The sequence below is a fragment of the Octodon degus genome, unplaced genomic scaffold, assembly GCF_000260255.1.
Source record: "Octodon degus isolate 3935 unplaced genomic scaffold, OctDeg1.0 scaffold00134, whole genome shotgun sequence".
Classification (NCBI taxonomy): Eukaryota; Metazoa; Chordata; class Mammalia; order Rodentia; family Octodontidae; genus Octodon; species Octodon degus.
In genome coordinates, this window is record NW_004524710.1 from 3,007,561 (window position 1) to 3,026,749 (window position 19,189).

The 19,189-nt window shown below is 45.3% G+C and overlaps 1 protein-coding gene across 3 annotated transcripts; it reads left to right on the plus strand.

The window, feature by feature from the left end:
• The first annotated feature begins 376 nt into the window (after positions 1–376).
• On the plus strand, positions 377–18,185 carry Tp53inp1 (tumor protein p53 inducible nuclear protein 1). Of its 3 annotated transcripts, XM_023701360.1 has the most exons (6): positions 379–484; positions 1,338–1,456; positions 7,679–7,939; positions 9,095–9,461; positions 12,243–12,280; positions 13,495–13,580. In XM_023701360.1, the coding sequence occupies exons 3-5, from the start codon at positions 7,828–7,830 to the stop codon at positions 12,262–12,264; spliced, it is 501 nt and encodes a 166-aa protein (XP_023557128.1). In that variant the 5' UTR covers positions 379–484; positions 1,338–1,456; positions 7,679–7,827; the 3' UTR covers positions 12,265–12,280; positions 13,495–13,580. The 3 variants fall into 3 exon arrangements, with proteins under 3 accessions (XP_004641354.1, XP_023557128.1, XP_023557127.1); XM_023701359.1 differs by lacking the exon at positions 12,243–12,280 and having other exon boundaries at positions 13,495–18,185; XM_004641297.3 differs by lacking the exons at positions 1,338–1,456; positions 12,243–12,280 and having other exon boundaries at positions 377–484; positions 13,495–18,185.
• The last annotated feature ends 1,004 nt before the right edge of the window (positions 18,186–19,189 follow it).

Below are 19,189 nucleotides of genomic sequence, written 5' to 3' on the forward strand. Positions count from 1 at the left end.
CGGGGCTCCTGGAGTGTTTATCCTCCAGTGTCCTTAACTGTCCTCCTACAAGGAAAACACACGCCGTGTTCCTGGTGCCCCAAGCCCTGCGCTCCTCTCCGGGTCACCAGGGGCCACGGAGCCCCGCTCCCCGCCCCGCTCCGCGCGGGCCCCACCCGAGCAGCCCGCCCCGCGCGGCCTCCCGGGCTCCCGGCTTTGTTGCCCGGGCTTGTTTCCGAGCCGGCAACGTCGCGTGCGGCGCCGGGTCACGTGCGTTGGTGACAACCTCTCGCAGGGCGGCCCCGGGGCCTCCGCGCCGCTGATTGGCTGCGGCCGGGCTGGCGCGGCCGGGGGCGGCGCGACCGCGATCAGCTGTTCCGAGCGGGCGCCGCGCCGCAACAAAAGGACCCGGACGCCGGCGGCGGCCAGGGGCTGCTCGGAGGCTGGAGCTGCCCCGCGCCGCCGTCCCGGGACCCGCGAGAGCGCCTGCCGCGGTTCGGCCCACGTAAGTGCGGGCGGGGCCGGGGCCCGGCTCGAACCGTCCCGAATCGGAGCCGGCGGTCCGGCCGCGCTCCCCGGCCCTCTGACCCCAGGACACCCCTCGGCGGTCCGGCTGGCGGACAGGGCGCGCGGCGGCCGCAGGGGCTCGGACGAGCGTGGACGCTGCGGGACCCCCCACTCCCGGTCTCCGCCTCCCCGCGCTCCTCCAGGATCCCCAGAGCTGCGGGATGCACGCTGTAGCGCTGCCCCCCCCCCCCCCCCCCCGGCTACCGCCCCGTGGTCGCTGGCCTGAGCCTCGTCCCCGCCCGAGCTCACGCAACACGGCTCGAGGTTGCACCTGCGAACGGGCGCTGCGCGTCCCTGGCCTTGTGTACGTCGCGATCCTCTCGGTCCCGGGCTCCTAACGTGCCTAGGACGTGCCGCCCGCCTCGCGCGCAGGGTGGCGGCTTTCAGTTACCCGGGCTGGCATCACCACCGTGCGGAGCAGGCCTAATTATATTTTTGCCGAAAGGAAGTTCGAGGAAGGCGCAGAGAGATTAGGCAACGTCAGGCCACACAGCCGATTAAAAGGAAATGTTTACTCTTTCAAAGTTGCAAGTGAATTTTACGTGGGGATTCTTTGTTTTGATTGTGTTTTTCGAGTACGTTTGCCTAGTGTGTGAAATCAAATTAGAGACTAAGGAACTTCTTCCAACTGTGTCTCCCAGGAATCGGGGCATCCTTGGCTCAAAGAACCAAAGTAGTTCGGAGTAACTGGGGGTGGGGGATGGGAGTGGAGGGTGTTGGACGCGACCCTTGACTGTCCCCAGGCCCCCAAACCGCTTGCTTGGTAATTGAAATACCCTTTTCATTTGCAGGTGTGAAAAGCACCAGGAAGCTTTTGATTTTAAATCGCAGGCAATATAATTCTGAACTGGCAGCATAATTTTCAACAGCTCCTGCCTGGAACCACAACCTACTAATTTCTGTGACTAAGGTCTCTTTTGTCTTCTTATCCTATCTTTTGTGCTTTTCTGCACTCTCTGATTTCTCTTGGGAAGGGCCCAGCTTTCAAAAGTCAAGGTTAACAGGCTGTGAAGTACCTCTCACTGCTGCCTTTGTCCCCAGCACGGGGCAGACAGTGGTGGTTTGGTGGGAGAATAAAGTCCTTGTAAACCCCTGAATAGGCGGAGTGGGACAAGCGAAGACAGCTTTCTTGGCTTGGTTTTTTTGAAGTTAAAAAGTGATTTTAAAGTATTTGACTCAGCACCTTTAGTTTCTAAATTAGTGGGATGGGGTGGATATAAAGAGATAATTTTGAGGCTGTGTTTCAACGAAGGTGTGCCACCTGATATTTCAAAACTGTCCGGGATCCACAGCTGCATGCATCAGAGCTGTGGTTGTTTTTCTTTCTTTTTTTTTAAATTTAAAAATATTGTTTTTTGGAGCCTCCTACTGGCAGCCAAAACCAACTGAAAAGCACTGTTCTCTGGCTCACAGTACCAGAGTTGAGGCTGGAAGGAACCTGAGAGATCCAGCAGGGGTTTGGAATCAAACGGCTTTGGGCTGTAACACTGGCTCCACCTGTGCCTGGCTCTCCCTTCTGAGCAAATTAATTTCTGAGCCTCAGCTTTCTCCTCAGTAAAATGGGACAAATAAATACTCAGCGTCCCAGTGACATATACTCAGTACATGGTAGCTGTAATTCTCCAAGGGACATTTTACAGATAAAACAACTTGGCCCCAAAGATGCTCCCTGACTTGCCCATGTTCCCACACCTGGCCTGCAGTGACCCTAGTTAATATTTACTGAATGCCTGCATGTGCCAAGTACTGTTTTGAGTGTTACACACTCAGTCCTGGTGTTGGCACTGAGAGGTAGGCTTTCTAGCTATCATTCCTGTTTAAGGATAAGAAAACTAGAGCCCCACGAGGTTACTGAGTAACCCTGAGTTCACACAGTCTGCAGCAGCACAGCCCAGAGGTCTGATCCAGCAGGCTTCCTCCACAGCCAGCAGAGGGAACATTCCTTCTCTGGGGATAAGAGGAAAAACACTGATGACAGAATGTTAAGTAACAAGGCAGGGGATACAGGCTGTGCTTTCGCTCCACTACAACTTTAATACCAAAAAACACAAACTGGAAGAAAATGGTCCAGTCCACTTAATGACTGCAATAAAGCAATGAGATAATACTTTTTCCTTGTATTCTATGATGTGGCATTTTCATTTTACAGTAGTAAAGATGTATTTTTTTTTTTTTTCTGTCTTTTTGAGACACAGTCTCACTATGCAGTTCAGGCTGGCTTTGAGCTCACTGTAGCCCAGGCTGATCTTGAACTTGCCACGATCTTCCTGTTTCTGCTTCCTGAGTGCTGTAATTTACTTTTAAAAGTAGGGTGTGGATATATTTCGAGCCCAGGAAGAGAGGGCAGATCTGCAGATGCCAGGGTCCTAACTCTTTGTTGGGCTGCAGCCTGAGGCTAGCAAGTGTCTCAGAGAGCAGCAGCCCTGGCCACCCTTCTCTCCACTAAATCCCAGAGCTAGATTTGTCAGTCTGAGCTCTTGGGACATGGGCTTTCTGCAGAACTTTCATTTTAGTTTTAATCATTGTCCTAGACGTGTGACTCTGAAATAGCCCGTGACCAGGTGAGGAGGAGAGAAATGTGCTCCACATGGAGGCAGCCCACAGAGAGCGCTGGGCCCTGAGCCAGGGCCCAAGGGTATGAGGGGCAGTGGTGGTGCAGTGACAACCCCTGGCCACCAGTGAGAACAGGCTGTTAGAAGTGTGGCTGTTTTAGAAGTTTTCTAAAACAATACTGTCCACCAAAAACAGTGTGGGTCACTTGTATGTTCCAGTAGCCATGTTAAAAAGGAAAACCAAGTGTAGTAATTGTAGAAGTATACAATCTAGCATAAATCATTTTAATGTATAACAAGGTAAAAGTTACTGATTTTTATACTTTTTTTAAAAAATTGGTATACTTTAGATACGGAACCTTCCTCATAAGGAATTCATACTATACATGTGATATGTCTTGCTGCTGTTTTCTTTCTGTTCTCCTCCCCTCCTTTCTGTCCCTCTTTCCCTCCTTATTTACGAAAGACACTTTTTTGCTGCGAAGTCTTTCAGATACTCTGGTGTGTGCAGGTACAGCCTATCAATTAGATTCTACATTCTCATTGAAAAAAAAAAAAACTTGGAGGATTTTTTTGTTTAAGTACCAGGGATTGAACTCAGGACCTTGCACTTACCAGGCAGGTGAACATAAGCTCTGAGCTATCTCTCTGACCTTCATTGAAAACAGACTGATTGAGTTTACATGTCATAAAGTTTACATTTGAAAAAGTAGGTTCATATACCTTGCTTCAAACACACTTGAACTTTTTTTTTTTTTTTAATTTGACCCAGGTTTTGTTTTGTTTTTTTCTCCAGTACTAGGAATTGAACCCAGGGCCTTCATACCAAACTACTTTCCCAGCCTTTTTTGTTTTGAAATAGTCCTACTGAGTTTTCCAGGCTCCCAGAGTGCTGGGGTTGCAGATATACGCCGCCATGCCCAGATTCAACTTGTAAATTTAAATGGATTAAAATGTAAAATGCAGGGTCTCGCTCATACAGTCTACGCTGATTTACATAATGTGCCCGGCGGTCACTTCACTAAGCAATACTAGTGGGTGGGGGACTGTCCCACAGCTCCTTGTGCTTCATGAGACTACAAAAAGCAGGACTGAACAAACTTTGCATAGTTAGTCTGACCTCACTGCTTCGTTGTGCTGGACATCTGCGGGGGCTGCCTAGAGGCAGTAGTCCTACGTGGAGCACTCATTTCTCTGCCAGTGAGGCAGGTTCATCATAAAGACAATTGTTTCCTTCTAGGCACCTGCCTTAGAAACCAGAAGTAGAGCTGCTGCTTCTCCCTAGGCCCCCACTCCTCCACCCTCCCCTGGATTCCATGCTGTGTCCCTGCCACAGGGCCTGGGAGGTGGCCTCTGCCCACCCAAGGTTGGGTCCCTGCAGAGAAATAGAATTGCTGGAGGCTGCCTCTGACCTCAGAAGACCAAGAGTCTTCCTTTTGCTGAGAGCCCTTCAGGGCAGTTTGTCAGTGGCAGTCCTAGATGTCCCGGTACCAGCTATCTTCTGCTCCCCAGGCTCCCGCTGTAGGCAGAGGGGCAGCTTGCATTTGGGGACTCAAAGATGCTCCAGGCGCAGTGGCTTGGCAGTGTTTCTTGCACTGTGGCTGGTATTCACCTGGCCTGAGCCCCTGTGCCTTGCCCTCAGGTGGTGGCACAGGCAGGGGACAAGGTGCACATTCAGGACAAGTGAAGGATCCCACCCAATGGGCCCAGCTGCTTAGCCAATGCAGGGCCAGAGTCCAACTCTGCTCTGGAAGAGGGAGTTGTTAGCTGCTTGGTGGATGCAGAGCGAGACATGGCTTTGAAGGTACCTTTCCCCTCCTAGCTGATGGACCCACAGCTCTTTGTTTACGTCAGGACCTGGAGATGGCTCATCTGCCAGAGACGGCTGTCTCCCCACAAACTGCTCCGCTCACTTCTCTCCTAATTTTCCTTATTTCTCTTACATGGACCAGAAAGCTGAATTTAAATTGTTGTACCTGAGCTCCAGCTGTCATGCTTCAGCTGTGCTACTTTTCCGAGGGTTTGAGAAAGACTGGTTATGCAAGCGATACTTCCTGTTTACCTGCTTTTAATAATTAATGGCAGAAGATGACTTGTAACACAAAGTGTCCGGATGTCGTTTATCTTGAGTTGTTTTACTCTTGTAGTTTTGTGCCAAACCGCTATAGCAGCCCAGTTTACATACAGATAATGAACCAGGAGCCTCCACAGCTGTGTGCCTCAAGTACCTTAATAGCTGGAGATACTAGAAGTGAAGGAACCTGAAAGTTACAGATTCAGAGCTGATGCATGTGATAGTGATAGGGCTGGTGTGGTGGCACTTGCCTGTAATTCCAGCTACTTGGGAGGTGAAGGAAGGATGATGACAGCCTGGGCAAGTTAGCAAGATCCTATTGGAAGTTATAAGAAGGAATGGAGATACAGCTCAGTGGTAGAGCACTTGCCCAGTGCGTATGAGGCCGTGGGTTCAGTTCCCCAGTTGTAAGGGGGGAAGGTGATTGGTGAGATGCTTCTCATTGTCCTTGGGTGACCTTATCCATTCTTAAAATTTGTCACCCCCTTTGTGTTGACAGTTCCCAAATGTGTGCAGCCAGCTGTCCCAAAGTCTAGCTGCCTGCTAGGCTCTCCAGCTGTACTATCATTGGCTTCTCCAAATGCAGCTCAATAAGTACCCAGCCTGTACTTTCTGCAGTTTCACAGTCTGAAAGGTCTCACCCTCCCTTTGGTGACCAAGCCAGAAACCTGGGTTTCCTGACTCTTCCCACCCTTTAACTTCTGCCCTTGAAGGCCCTGCAGGATCATGCTCTTACTCAGCCTTCAGTTTGTTCCTGTAGCCCTCTGGTTCTGGAGGCGTGCAAAAGCCTGATGTCTTGTCTGCAGGATTTGTAATGTTCCCTGCCTGCTCTTCCTGATCCCAGCCACAGAGGGTTAAAGCCACTTACTGCAGTGGCACCATCAGCAAGGCCTGAGGACCATTCACTTATTCCACTGGGTGGCTCCACCTACCATGGGAGGGCCCTTTTCACTGCTGTCTCCCCAGTGCTCAGCACCAGCCCTCATGCATAAAAGTGCTCAGTAAATATTTGTAGAATAATAGTTGACCTGGACTGAAAAGTGCAGAGAATAGGTGTGTGCTGATTAGCTCAGTGTCTGCATTATGTCATTAACAAGAATAGGATCAGGGAGGGAGTTGGATCTGGACCGGACCTAGGGGGTTGAATGCAGTCCGGCTTAGGAGGTAGCTTAGGCAGTCTTGGAGAGACTGCAGGTTGATGTAACTAGGGTGGGGTGGTACAGCCAGAGGCCACAGGACTTGCTGGAGGGTTGCAGGAGGTGGCTGGGTGAGCAGCAGAGGGGTTGGTGGAGAGCAGCAAAAGGACTCGAGGGTGAACACCTTGGTTTCCTGCCCGAATAACTTAACTGCTGAGGGCTGTTGCTGCTGTTTACCCAAGAAAGAACAATGGGCAGGGCACATGAAAGTTTGTGGAGGAATCATGAAAAGTTCTTTTTGATATTTGTTCAGTTTGATATGCTATCAGGTAGCTGGGTAGAAATGGATATTGTGCATCTGGAACTCTGTGATAAGACCAAGCAAGCCACCATTTGTCATTTAGGACTCAGCAGAACCAGAGGTGGGAGCTTTTTGCTAGCTAAAATCATGCACTTTCCTAAATCTTAACAGCCAGTAAACAGCTGAGCTATGATTTGAACTTTGACCATAACAGCTCCAGCATGCACCTGCTAAGCCACATGAGGCATGTCGTCACCAGTCCTGGTGCTGCCTGGCTCTGCTTTCTGTGGTGTACAGTCTCCATGCCAGCACTGTCCTGAAGGCCAGAGTGTGCTGTGTTCATCAATTTTAAGTGTACAGTATTTAGGTATGCTTGAGGTCAGAAGCAGGAAGCATGGAAGCGGGGAAAAATGAGGGCCTGGCATTATGGTGGTCCCCAAGCAATATTGCCAGTTCATTTGGAAAAGACTGCTGGACAGCTGAATAGCATATAGTAAGACCATTAATCTTTTTTTTAATGTATTTTAGTACAGGGTCTTACTACACAGATCGGACTCATGGTGATCCTCCTATTTTCAGCCTCCCAAGTGCTGGGATTACAGGCTTATGCCACCAAGCCCAGTCTCACTCTCTGTCTCAGCCCTCCCCCGGGTGGGGCTGGCATGCACGCTGGGGATTGAACCCTGACTGCTGCTCTCTGCCTAAGCAGGCACCTTAGTCCGCTGAGCTATCTGGCCAGCTCAAGACCATTAATCTATAGGTGCTGGGCTCCTCTACTACAGAAAAGAGGCATGGAGAATGAAATAGATTCTTCAGATTCATAAAGCATACATGTGAACAAATATAGCTCTGCCCCTTTTATTTCATATTCAAAGTATTTACAGGTTGCATATGAGTACTTGATTCTTGATGTTTTAGAAAAGCTTTTGCATGTCTCACGTTGGAATCAAACATAGGCAACCATAGTGTAGGCTAAGACATATGCGCTCTTCTAAGGGATGTGGGTGTGTACTTATACAAGATAAGCATTTGCTGATGTGAAATAACCTTGGTTTTTGTTTTATTTTAGGGCTAATGACTCTTCTTGCTTTTCACCGAAGTTGAATGAAGACCCCTGTGCACTTTATTTCCTGTCTCTGCCGTCCGGCCTGCTGAAGGCAGCATTTTGAAATCTCAGCTATAAGGACAAACCGCCAAAGTTTCACTCTTGCCTTAACAATGTTCCAGAGGCTGAATAAAATGTTTGTGGGTGAAGTCAATCTTCCTTCTGATCAAGAACCAGAATTCAGTGAAAAAGAGGATGATGAATGGATTCTTGTTGACTTCATAGGTAAGAAATACTCAGTAGTTAATCTTAGCAACATGTAGAAACTCTTGCATGTAATTTTATTTTACATAAGTAAACCAGTAACCGAAGGTTTTTAAACCTTCAAGTAAACATTCAAGAATTTATCTTTTAGACAAATATATTTCAATTTGGAGCTAAAACAGAAGGATTATAAATCCAGCCTGAGCAAGAACCTGTTTCAGAATAAAACATAAAAAAGGGCTTACTTAGTGCACAGGTCCTGGGTTCAGTCACCAGTGCTACAAAAAAAAAGTAAATCAAAAAGTGTTTTGTGGGGCTGGAGAGATGGCTCAGTGGTCTAAAGCACCTACTTGAAACAAGCTTGGCAAAGCACAGGGACCGCGGTTCGATCCCCAGCACCACATGCCAGCCAGACCCGCCCCCTGGTGGGCTGAGCTGGCCACACACACACACAATAAATAAATGTAATAAATAAAAATAAATAAATATTTAAAAAAAAAAATGTTTTGTAGGGTTGGCAGGATAGCTCAGTGGACTAAGTGCCTGCTTAGGCAAGTGCAGGAACTGGGATTCGATCCCTGGTACCACGTGCTGTGCCGGCCCCTCCCCTAGGGCGCACTGAGCCAGTGATGGATTCTGGGCATGGTGGCGCATGCCTGTAATTCCAGCTCCTGGGGAGGCTGAAAACAGGAGGATCACCATGATCCTGAACTGCATAGTGAGACCCTATAACAAAAAAAAAAAAAAAAAATTGAGTATTTTGTGCCAGATGATCAGGGAAATTGATGTCAAATTTTCTTATTTTGCAACTCATACAGCCTGACCCAGCCAGGGGTACTTTAATGGGAACCCTTCATATTAGATCATCAGTAACCCATATGGACCATTGTGTTTACTCAGCAGAATAGGGACGGTCCTAAAGCCATTCCTGCAGAGCTGTGGTACACTGCCCACCACCAGACACAGTGCTAGGGAACTATTTTGTAACCATTACGAGTGAATATAAATGGCCTCATTTCTGGACTAAAGGGAAGGATGTGAGCAGTAGCTAACGGTATTGTCTCTTTTCTCTGTGCTGTGAATTTGATGGGTGGCTCCGCTGTAACCATCTGACCCGATCATCGTCCTGCGCAACCCATTCCACACCTGTGAACTGCAATATGGAACTTGATGTAGATACTTGCACTGGTTTCTCAGCAGAGGAAGAAGAGGAAGACGATGACAATGACATTAGTCAGGAATCACCTACAGAGCATCCTTCAGTCTTTTCCTGTTTACCTGCAACTTTGGAGTGCTTGGCAGATACGAGTGATTCCTGCTTCCTCCAGTTTGAGTCCTGTCCCATGGAGGAGAGCTGGTTCATCACCCCTCCCCCATGTTTCACTGCAGGCGGATTAACCACTGTCAAGGTGGAAACGAGCCCTATGGAAAACCTCCTCATCGAACACCCCAGCATGTCTGTCTATGCTGTGCACAGCGCCTGCCCTGGCCTCGGTGAGGCCAGCTGCGGGACCGAGGAGTTCCATAACCCGAGCAGTCCTAGGTACGTCGCCAGGGCATTCTCTGCACAGTCTGCTGAGCATGTGTTTTGTGTATTTGTGCTACACTTCAAAACTCAGTTTTTAGAAGATGCAGAAGTAGTCTTGACCAAAAAAGTCTTGACAGGTTTACGAAAGCTGTGCGTAGTACACAGGTGATCAATGGCATAAAAATTTGTTCATTTTAGATTTTTGAAAACGTTATAGTATGGCCCCATTGATATATAGGAGAGCTGTGTCATTTATCTGCCACTAAAAAGAAATTAGACTGGCATTTCTTCTAAGAATCTTAGTGTAATTCTGGCATGCTATAGACTAGATTACTTAGGCTATAAAGTTCAGTGAGAATAGTATGGCTCAAAACTATCTCCCAGATATTCCTAGTGATCACATTAAATATTGCTTAACCTTGAAAGCATTAGAAATTTTGGCATAAGGTAAGAAGGCAGTTTTCAAACCAACACATTTGGTTAAAGAGCCGTCTCACCTCCCAGAGGAGACTGCACGGCAGCGTGATGCTGTGTTGGTGCGTGGGCGCTTCGGCATTCTGTCTGCGCGGCTGCTGGTACAGGCAGAGCCGGGGAGGTTCAGGGTGTTGTCTGTGCGCAGAGACTGGCATTTTCAAGTGAACTTCCAGGCCTTCTGTGACCTTATCCAGAGAACAAACGCAGCACGCAGGTCCAAGATTGTGCCCACCTGTTTCTAAAATGAAGCCCCATCACCGAGTAACTGGCTCCAAGTCCAGCGGGGCTGTCTGCCCTCCTTCAGCAGAGCTCTGAGGTGTGCAAGCCTTGTGGCACCACCTTCGTGCCCTCCCCCAGGCCAGGGGTCCAGGTGCAGGAGGATGCTGGGAGCAGCTCAGCAGCTGTGATGAGCACTGTAGGGCGAAGGGCCGCTGTGGGCCATCCAGGCCGACTGCCCTGCTAGCCATCGTATATGTCTTCTGCTTCATGTTTGCAAAGATAAACAAAGCCAGGCAGCTCCTTACCTCACATGTGTTTCTTGTACTCATGGCCCGAATATTGTAGTGGTCTTTGACAAGGCGAACATGTTTGCATTTCATTTTGCCTGTACCAAAGTGAAACATAATACACTAATGAACTTATAAGTTGTAGGATAGGTCCAATCTTTGGTGGAATAAAGCTCTTTACTCAGCCCCATGATTTACCAAAAGGTCAGTCTTTCAGGCATCCCAACAAAAATTTAAAATACAACTTTCTGGAGGTGGTATTTTGTTGCTATATAGTTAACTTCAATTTCTTCAGTTCTTAAAAATTCTTCTCTCGAGTCTCATCTGTCTTCTGAGGAACTACACACAAAATTTCACATGTAGGGCCCAGGAGATAGCTCAGTGGCATAAGTACCTGCCTGGCAAGCACAAGCTCTCCTGAGTTTGATCCCTGGTACCAAAAAACAACAAAAAAAGAATTTAACATGATCTAATACACTGTGCTCACTGGCGTTGATACATTTTTAGTGTTTAAAAGTATGTATGTCTGTATAGTCGGTAGCTTTGCAAAAGAACATAGAAGCATTACATGTGCCTTGCAGAAAACACAACTATGCCAGAATTTAGAGGTGAAATGGCCTTCTCATGAATACTGTTAGCACCTAGGGAACAGCCTTAAAGATTGTTTTTCTGGATATGCCCATACCTCCACACCCACACCTTTAATCCGAATAGAATCACTAGTATATAAAATACTGTTCTGTAATCTGCATATTTAGGCGATGATCTCCACCATTTTGCCTCAGTAAATTTTTACTACCCAGATTTTCCTAGTAGAGCCTAGACAGTGTCATCAGGTCTGTGTCACACAGCAGCTGGGCCAGGAGCACACACGGCATCTAGTTGTTGTACATTTGCCATTTTGATGCACTGAGGATGTTATTTTTGTATCATTTATGTTTGAAATCATGATGATATAAAGGGTAAGCCAGGCTTGGTGGCACATGCTGGGTGTTCCAGCACTCGTGGAGGCAGGAGGATCACGAGGTAAAGCTCAGCCCAGCCAACACAGTGACTTAGCAAGACCACGCTTCAAAATAAAAATATTTTCAAAACAAATGGGAGTGGAGCTCAATGTGATGCCCTAGGTTTAATCCACAGTACAAAATAGACAAACACAGAAGATAAGCCAATGCAGGCGTTTTTGCAGAAATGAAGTGTTGAAAGAGTATACTGAACTTTGTGAGTTTTCTGTGAACATAGGAAGATCCAGTACATTCTTATAATTTTATCATAGTAACTAAAAAAAAATGTAAACATTCTTATTTTTAAACTTGGAAATTCTTTTAAGGGTGATCCGCTATGTCAAGGTAGAATCAGGTGTTACCAGAATTAGGAAGCTAGCTATTTAATAAATCTCTGCATTTTCTGGGGGGTGAGGGTGCAGCTAAATGATAGTGTGTTTGCCTGGCACCAACAAGGCTGTTTTGCCCCAGCACCACCCAAAAAAATTGTTTTTTAAGCAGGGCAATAAACCATGCCTTTTAAATTGCTTTCATCCTGTCTATCCTCAGGAATAGTACCATAAAGCATGTGAAAGTAAGGTGCTTGTTAATTGCAGTGGGGTTTGGAGCCTGTGTTTTATTGCATTCTAGCCTTTATAAATAATGCATGTGAACGTTTATAAGCTACCATAATGTTAAGTAAGATACGTTCCTTTAGTAAACCATAGTAAATCAGTATTAATAAAAATAGTTGACCACATCCTAACAGTGAAATTAAAATAGCATTTTAAATCTTACTAGTGATTTAATAGTTCACCATTTAACATTTGTAGGGCCAGGAAATGCTGCTTATAAGAATCTCGGGCACAGAGTAAGTATATTCACTTTGAGACTGTGTGATCTGTGTTATCAGTCTGCGCAGGGAGGCTAGGGACTCGGCACCCACTTCTTAAAGAAATGCTTGCTTTATATTCTGCTTACTGTGAAAGTTCTCTCATTCATTCTCTCTCTCTCTCTCTCTCTCTCTCTCTCTCTCTCTCATTCTCTCATTCTCTCATTCTCTCATTCTCTCATTCTCTCATTCTCTCATTCTCATTCTCTCATTCTTTTGGCAGTGCTGAGGATGAGCCCAGGGCCTTGCATATGCTAGGCAAATGCTCTACCACTAAGCTGGAGACCTACGCTTCTGTTAGCTTCTCAGGGGGACTTGTTTCAGCTTCTGAATGGGACTGGTAATTCTACTTGAAAGAATAAAAGAGAAGTGTTTTCCTCAAGTGACTGTAGGCAGAATATCTAGTTGCCCTTCTTGTGTGAAAGAACCCTTACAAGTCTTACCACATGGTCTGGAGATGTAGTTCAGTGGGAGAGCACTTGTCTAGCACATGCAAGGCTGTGGCTTCAGTCCGCACACTGAGGGAGAAAAGTCTTAAGATTTATTTATGTGTTAATATAATTTAGATCAGTCCTACTTGATTGGTTTCTACTATAGAGGTCACAAACTAATATACTGTATAGCTCGACTTTAAGATGATGTGTTCTACGAGGGTCTTTAAACATTGCTACGTAAGTGCCATTCTGAAAGGTAGAGCTATCTTCTACAATAAACTTTCTGAGAAAAGTATTAAGTTCCAATTTCTTTGTCTACATTCGTATCAAATATAGATCTCAAACATGTTTTCTAGAACATGGTATTTGTAGCCAAAAGGTGTTGTTGGCACAGTGCTTTCTGCTCAGTAAAATCTGGGAATTAAAATTCTGTTCTTAAGACTATGGTGAGAATGAAAATAGGTACTATTTGCAAGAGAATTGGCAAATGCAGATACTCAATAAATACTACTACAGAAAAGGTTACTTAAATCCACTCAGCGTGGAGAGCATATTTTTAGAATGCGGTGTCCCCCCCCAATGGACCCCGACTTCTTTCCGCTGTCAGTGCAGCCACGGCATTGGAACTTGTCAGTCAAGTTCTCACACAGTCAGGAGCAAGTTAGTGTGCAAAGCGAACTGTTAAGGCACTTTTCACTTGCATCAGTGGCATTAGTAACACTCTGTTCTTTAATACTTTCCACTCTTCTTCTGTTTCAGAATGGAGGCCCAAAGCGAAATGGGGCAACACATTCACTGCTATGTTGCAGCTCTTGCTGCTCATACAACTTTTCTGGAACAGCCCAAGAGCTTTCGTCCTTCCCAGTGGATAAAAGAACATAGTGAAAGACAGTCTCTGAGCAGAAATAGCCTTCGTCGCCAAAATCTCACCAGGGATTGCCACTCGCGGCAAGTCAAGCACAATGGCTGGGCTGTCCACCAGCCCTGCCCACGGCAGTACAACTACTAGGAACTTCCAAGTTTTGCTGGGTGGTTTTTCTTGGTTTGGGCATACGTGGGTGGATGTGTAGATGTAACGTGAAAACGCTGGCTCTCTGCAGCCAGCTGTGACCAATCACTTAGTTCATCAGCGTGCTTAATCGCCTGGATTTCTGTGCTGTACCACCTAACGCCTTGCTCCTAACGTGTACTTTTTTGTAAGTTTTCTCAGAATATTTTTGGAAACATATCAATATAATGACAGTGTTTGGTGTTTGGGGATGTCTTTATTAAAGTGTAGATGAGTTAGCATTTTAAAGACATTCTTCCCCCCAAGTACAGGAACAGTCATCTTTCAATTTCATTTCATTTTGTATTATTTAATCTATCTTTTGAGTAAGCAAAATTTATTCTCAGGGTCATCCGTACACTTTATTGACCAGTACTTGATAATCTTTTCTGTATATAATGAATGGATTTTTACACACTAACATGAGCATTAACAGGTTATATTTGCCGTGGATATAATGGAATCATGGCTGGACTTCCTTTTGAAAGAAAACTTGATATATTTCTGGGTGTGATTTTTTTTTTTCCAGATGAGTCATTCAGTTCACTGTGGGATTCAGGTACACTGAGCTTTGGTGAGCAGTGCTTTCAGTAATTCCGATGTGACTGTGTGACGTGGTACAAATGTCGTCGGAGTCACAGACAAATCGCTTATCTTACACAGGGGAGAGATGAGACCTGTGAAATCACCTTTAGAAAAATGCATGTCTATAAGTGACCCATTAGTCCAGTATTTTTTTTCTGCCAGCTCTGTCCACTCCCCCTCTCCGTCAGCTGTAAATTGAACAGTGCTTAAGCAGGCAGCGCCTGAGAGACTTCATCTGTGTCTGCTCACAGGAAGAGAGACAGTGAAAGTCCTCTGACATCCACCGCCCCACCACAGCAAGCAAGGCGAAGGGGCGTTTCTTGATGTCTTTTCCTAGGCCTAAGTGAAGAACCACAGATTGGCTTCCTTGAATCCTCATTTTTTGTTTTAACTTCAGGCAGAATCTTTAACCACTTGGGCCTCTGTTTCCTCCGCAGCAGGGGAGTCCTAACACTTACGTCCTTCACAGAGTTGATGTGAGGACTGTCCTGACTGGAAGTGGGCTGTCCAGACCCCACCTTGCGTGAGCTTCCAAGGGCCTTTCTACTGAACCTAGTGATGGGGGCCGTGGCAGTGTTTCTGCTGCAGCGGTTCCTCACGGGGTTGGTGCTAATGAGGCCAGGGTTCAGGGTTCAACTCACACGTAGGCCAGTTCGCTCGACACAGAAAAATGCATTTCCTTACCTCTAGCCAGTCACTTCGTTTCCCTGCAGTTGTGATGGGTTTTGCTGAGCCAGCCACACTCTCACCAGCTTCCTCAGAAAATAAAACACATTTGAGGTTCGGAGCACATCGTAGTGACAGAATGGTGGCATTGCCTTTAAAATCCAGCAGCTTTTCCTTCTCCTCTGCAGCACACATCTATGAAGTGTTTTCAAGGAAAAAGCGTATAGTTACGTGAAGTATTATATTTTTCAACAACTCTGTAACAGCTTGATGCAGGGACCTGGAACTCAGGAAGAGCTGTGCTCTTTTCTGACCAGCCCTTTAGAGTTGAAAGGGGTCAAGCATAGACAGTGGCTTAGATTGTTCTGCTGGCTGCGATGGCGAGCCAGGAAGTCTCTTCACAAGAGTCTAGATCCCCCTTTCTTTCCTTATCCCCTTTTATACTGACTTCCCTTTTATTTATTTATTTTCTAAGTAGGGGCCAAGTCTATAAAGTTTTGTCAAACTGAGTTAGAAGTTCTTTGTTGTTATTTGTGTTTACCAGAGTTGTGGGATGAGGTAGTTTTCATGAAGGTGTGTTTGTTTTATATCATGTCTGTTAAGCGCTACAAGGTGGTAACTTGAGAACAGACCAGCTAAATATCCTTGGAACCTAAGCCTCTGCATACATGGGGTGTCTTTGTCTTACGTTGCATGCAAGTTATTGGTACCTCACAAGCTACAGATGTTCAGCCATGGGAATTTGTCTGGCAGCATGAACAGAGTTGCATAGAAGCTGCGATGGTCGTCTTCTAACTGCTCCCCCCAAAGATTTTGTTGTTGTTGTTCCCCCAAAGATTTCTTGATCCCTTAAGTATGTTCACACCTCTCTGTTACTGACTTTCTGTTCCCCTTCTCTGGGCCCAGTTTTTTATGCTTTATACCTGGCAAACGAAAATTTCAGTCACCAGGATTTTTTTTCAGGGTTAGGGTTCCACCATCTTTGATAACATGGCTTGATTTCTGTGTCAGTATCTAAGGTCTCCACTGAAAATTGGCAAATGTAAGAAAATGGTTACATAATGCAGTTGAAGCTCTTGGTCACTAGGCATTTATTAAGTATCTGCTGTGTGTGCGACATGAGGCCAATAACCACACAGAATGTTGACCTGGTATGTAGTCTTTGAAACATGGCCAAAGTGCATTTTGTGAGTTTCTATTTTTGCTGTTGTAACTATTAGTGGTTTACATGTGTTTTAGTGCTTATTAAAAGCTCAGCAGTGAGAAATAAGACCCCTCCAAATATAGCAGTGCTGGCCATTTCTCAACTGATAACCTAGAAAGTTACCTGGAAAAGTCTGGAATGTGTGGTGCACACAGGCAGCGCTTTAAGAGTGAGTTTGAGCTTTTACAAAGCACCATGTTCCTCAAAATGTGTGTTTTTGTTCATAAACATTATATAATGTGTATCTTATGTTTATTTTTTTTCCTCAGCTAGTTGAATTATGCTCTGCACTGTAATCAGGTTAGCTAGCCATGATTTATCTTCTGTGGCAGTGGGTTTATATGGTTGGTTGGGTGGGAAGGTATTTGTCAAAGATGCAAAGGGGTTGGATTTTTACTTCCCATTTCAGGGAGCTTTCTTTTAATATTAATTTCTTGTGCATTTTTTCAGTTCCCATGTACCTGTTCCTGTTTACATATCTTCTATTTTATGAGTTGTTGGATTTTACTGACAAGATAATTTACTTAAACCCGAGAGGGCTGTTCAGCATTGCTGTGTATGGCCCTTTGCTCCTCAAACGTGTACATAACACTGGTTTGGTAATTTTCATGTCTTTATAAAATGATGAATTTCTGTGCTATTTCCCATCTTTCAAAAAAATACATTGTCATTGTTTATTTTTAAGGAACATACCCTTTCTTCATTTTCTGAATTGGAAACAAAGATATGTAGGACTCCACCTAGAAGATAAGACATTCTCATTTAAATGGGTTAGTGGGAAATTTTTTCAAATATTCTTGTTTTAGAATCAGTTAAAAGACTGCTCCTTGCCTTGGGAGATACTTGTACATGTTGGTAATGTTACCTTGCAGTTAATCCTGTTATTCTGTGAGGCCACAGAATACAGCTTAAACTCTTAAAAGTTGGGCTCCCATCCTGGACGGTTTTGCTGCCATCAGCCGGGCTGATGTATTATAAATGGCATCCTTATCTACTTATTTTAATGCTTAAAATTCTATATGAAATGCTTTATTTAGAGAACCTACATAATAGCAATGGTGTCGCCCTTGCCATGTATCAGTTTCACTTAAAATTTGACACCAGTTAAAGTGGTTTAGATAGAGAAAGGTGTATTGGAAAGCAAACGGATGTGGGTGTGTTTTCTCATTTGCAATGGTGTCCTTTATGTGGGAGGAGAAGTTACAGTTCAGAAGGAGGCAGCTTAAATGGATGTTTTGTGTATGTTTGAGAATTCTAATTGTGACATTTTGAATTTTTTATAATTGTTAAATGCCCAGTTTTGTTCTGCATTTGCCTGAAGATTTAGTATTGTTTTCTAGATGGACATGTATACAAACCAAACCAATATGGGGGAGGTTTGATGTACGTGTTTTCAGGCGTGTAGTGTGAATGGTTTTGTTTGGTTTTTTGGTTGTGTTCCCCCACCCAAGTTTTGAATATAATTACTAATTGTGTGTGTGTGTTTTTAAGTGGCTTTATTTTTTTTCCTCAAGTAAAATTGTGAACACGTTCGCTTTTCCGGGGCAGGGCGTGAGTTACGGAGGCTGACGAGTATTGTAGACTGTACTATGTGCCTTCTTGATGTGTTTCCGGACACACACTCTTTTCATCAACTTGAAAAACTCAAAAGGGACATTGGTTAGATTGTATACTGTACATCAATCTATGCATAAATGGCAGCTTGTTTTCTTGAGCCACTGTCTAAATTTTTTTCTGTTTTTATAGAAATTTTTTATACTGAATGATTCATAGATGGTCAGTTTTATACAGAGTGAACAATACAGCACTTCGCCAAAAATAAGTGTAGCATTGCTTAAACAGTGTGTTTTGACACCAGTTCTTTGTAATTGGGTTCAGTGGTGCATTTTGCACTGTCTGAAGTTACGGTTTTTACTCTGTCAGTAAATAAAATGTTCTTTAATGTCACACTTTGTCAGATTCTTTTATTTTTATGGCCAGTAGTCTTGAAAATACTTGCTGTTTAGTTTTTCTCTGCAAAACATATATTTAATATGCACCCTGGCTTTTTTAAAAGCTTCTGGGGGCCGGCGAGATAGCTCAGCAGACTAAAGCACCTGCTTAGGCAGGCGCAGGGACCACAGTTCAATCCCTGGCACCACATGCCAAGCCAGTCCTGTCCCCAGGGCGGGCTGAGCTGGCCAGAGTCCTGGCGTAGTGGCACACACCTGTAATCCCAACACTGGGGAAGCTAAAAGCACGAGGATCCTCATGAATCGGAGCTGTGTGGTGAGACTCTAACAACCAAATACACTTAAAAAATAATAAAATAGGGGCCAGCCAGATAGCTCATTGGACTGTGCAGGGACCAGGGTTCAATTCCCGGCATGCCATGCTGGCCCAACCCCCAGGGCACACTGAGATGCTATTGAGACTGGGCATGTGGCATGCACCTGTAATCTCGGCACTTGGGAGGCTGAAAACAGGATCACTATGAATCTGATCTGTGTAGTGAGACCCTGTAGACCCTGTACTAAATACTAAAATAAAAAAAATAGTCCATTAAAAAGCTTTTGTAAAAATTAAAGCTTTTGTAAAACAAGTGCATTAAGGTATTTTTCCATCTAAAATGAGGAATCATTTATGTGAACAAGATTTTGAGGGTGGTCCCCAACCAACACCTCCCTGCCATGGTCCCCTCTAAGGAATCAATTAGAATACAGATACAGGGATGAGGATGTAGCTGAGTGATGGAATGCTTGCTCAGCAGGCGTGAGGTCCTGGGCTCAGTACCTGCAAAACATGCGCACATGCACATAAGATGGGGGAGGGAAAAGTATACAACTCAGTACAGTGTTGCTTTTTAAAGGTAGCCTGGAGGTTTTGATTTTCACTGCGACTGCCCTAGGAGGCCGGGATCGGGATCGTGGCGTGCCTGGAGCAGGGCTCTGGGTCCTGGCTATGCAGTGAAG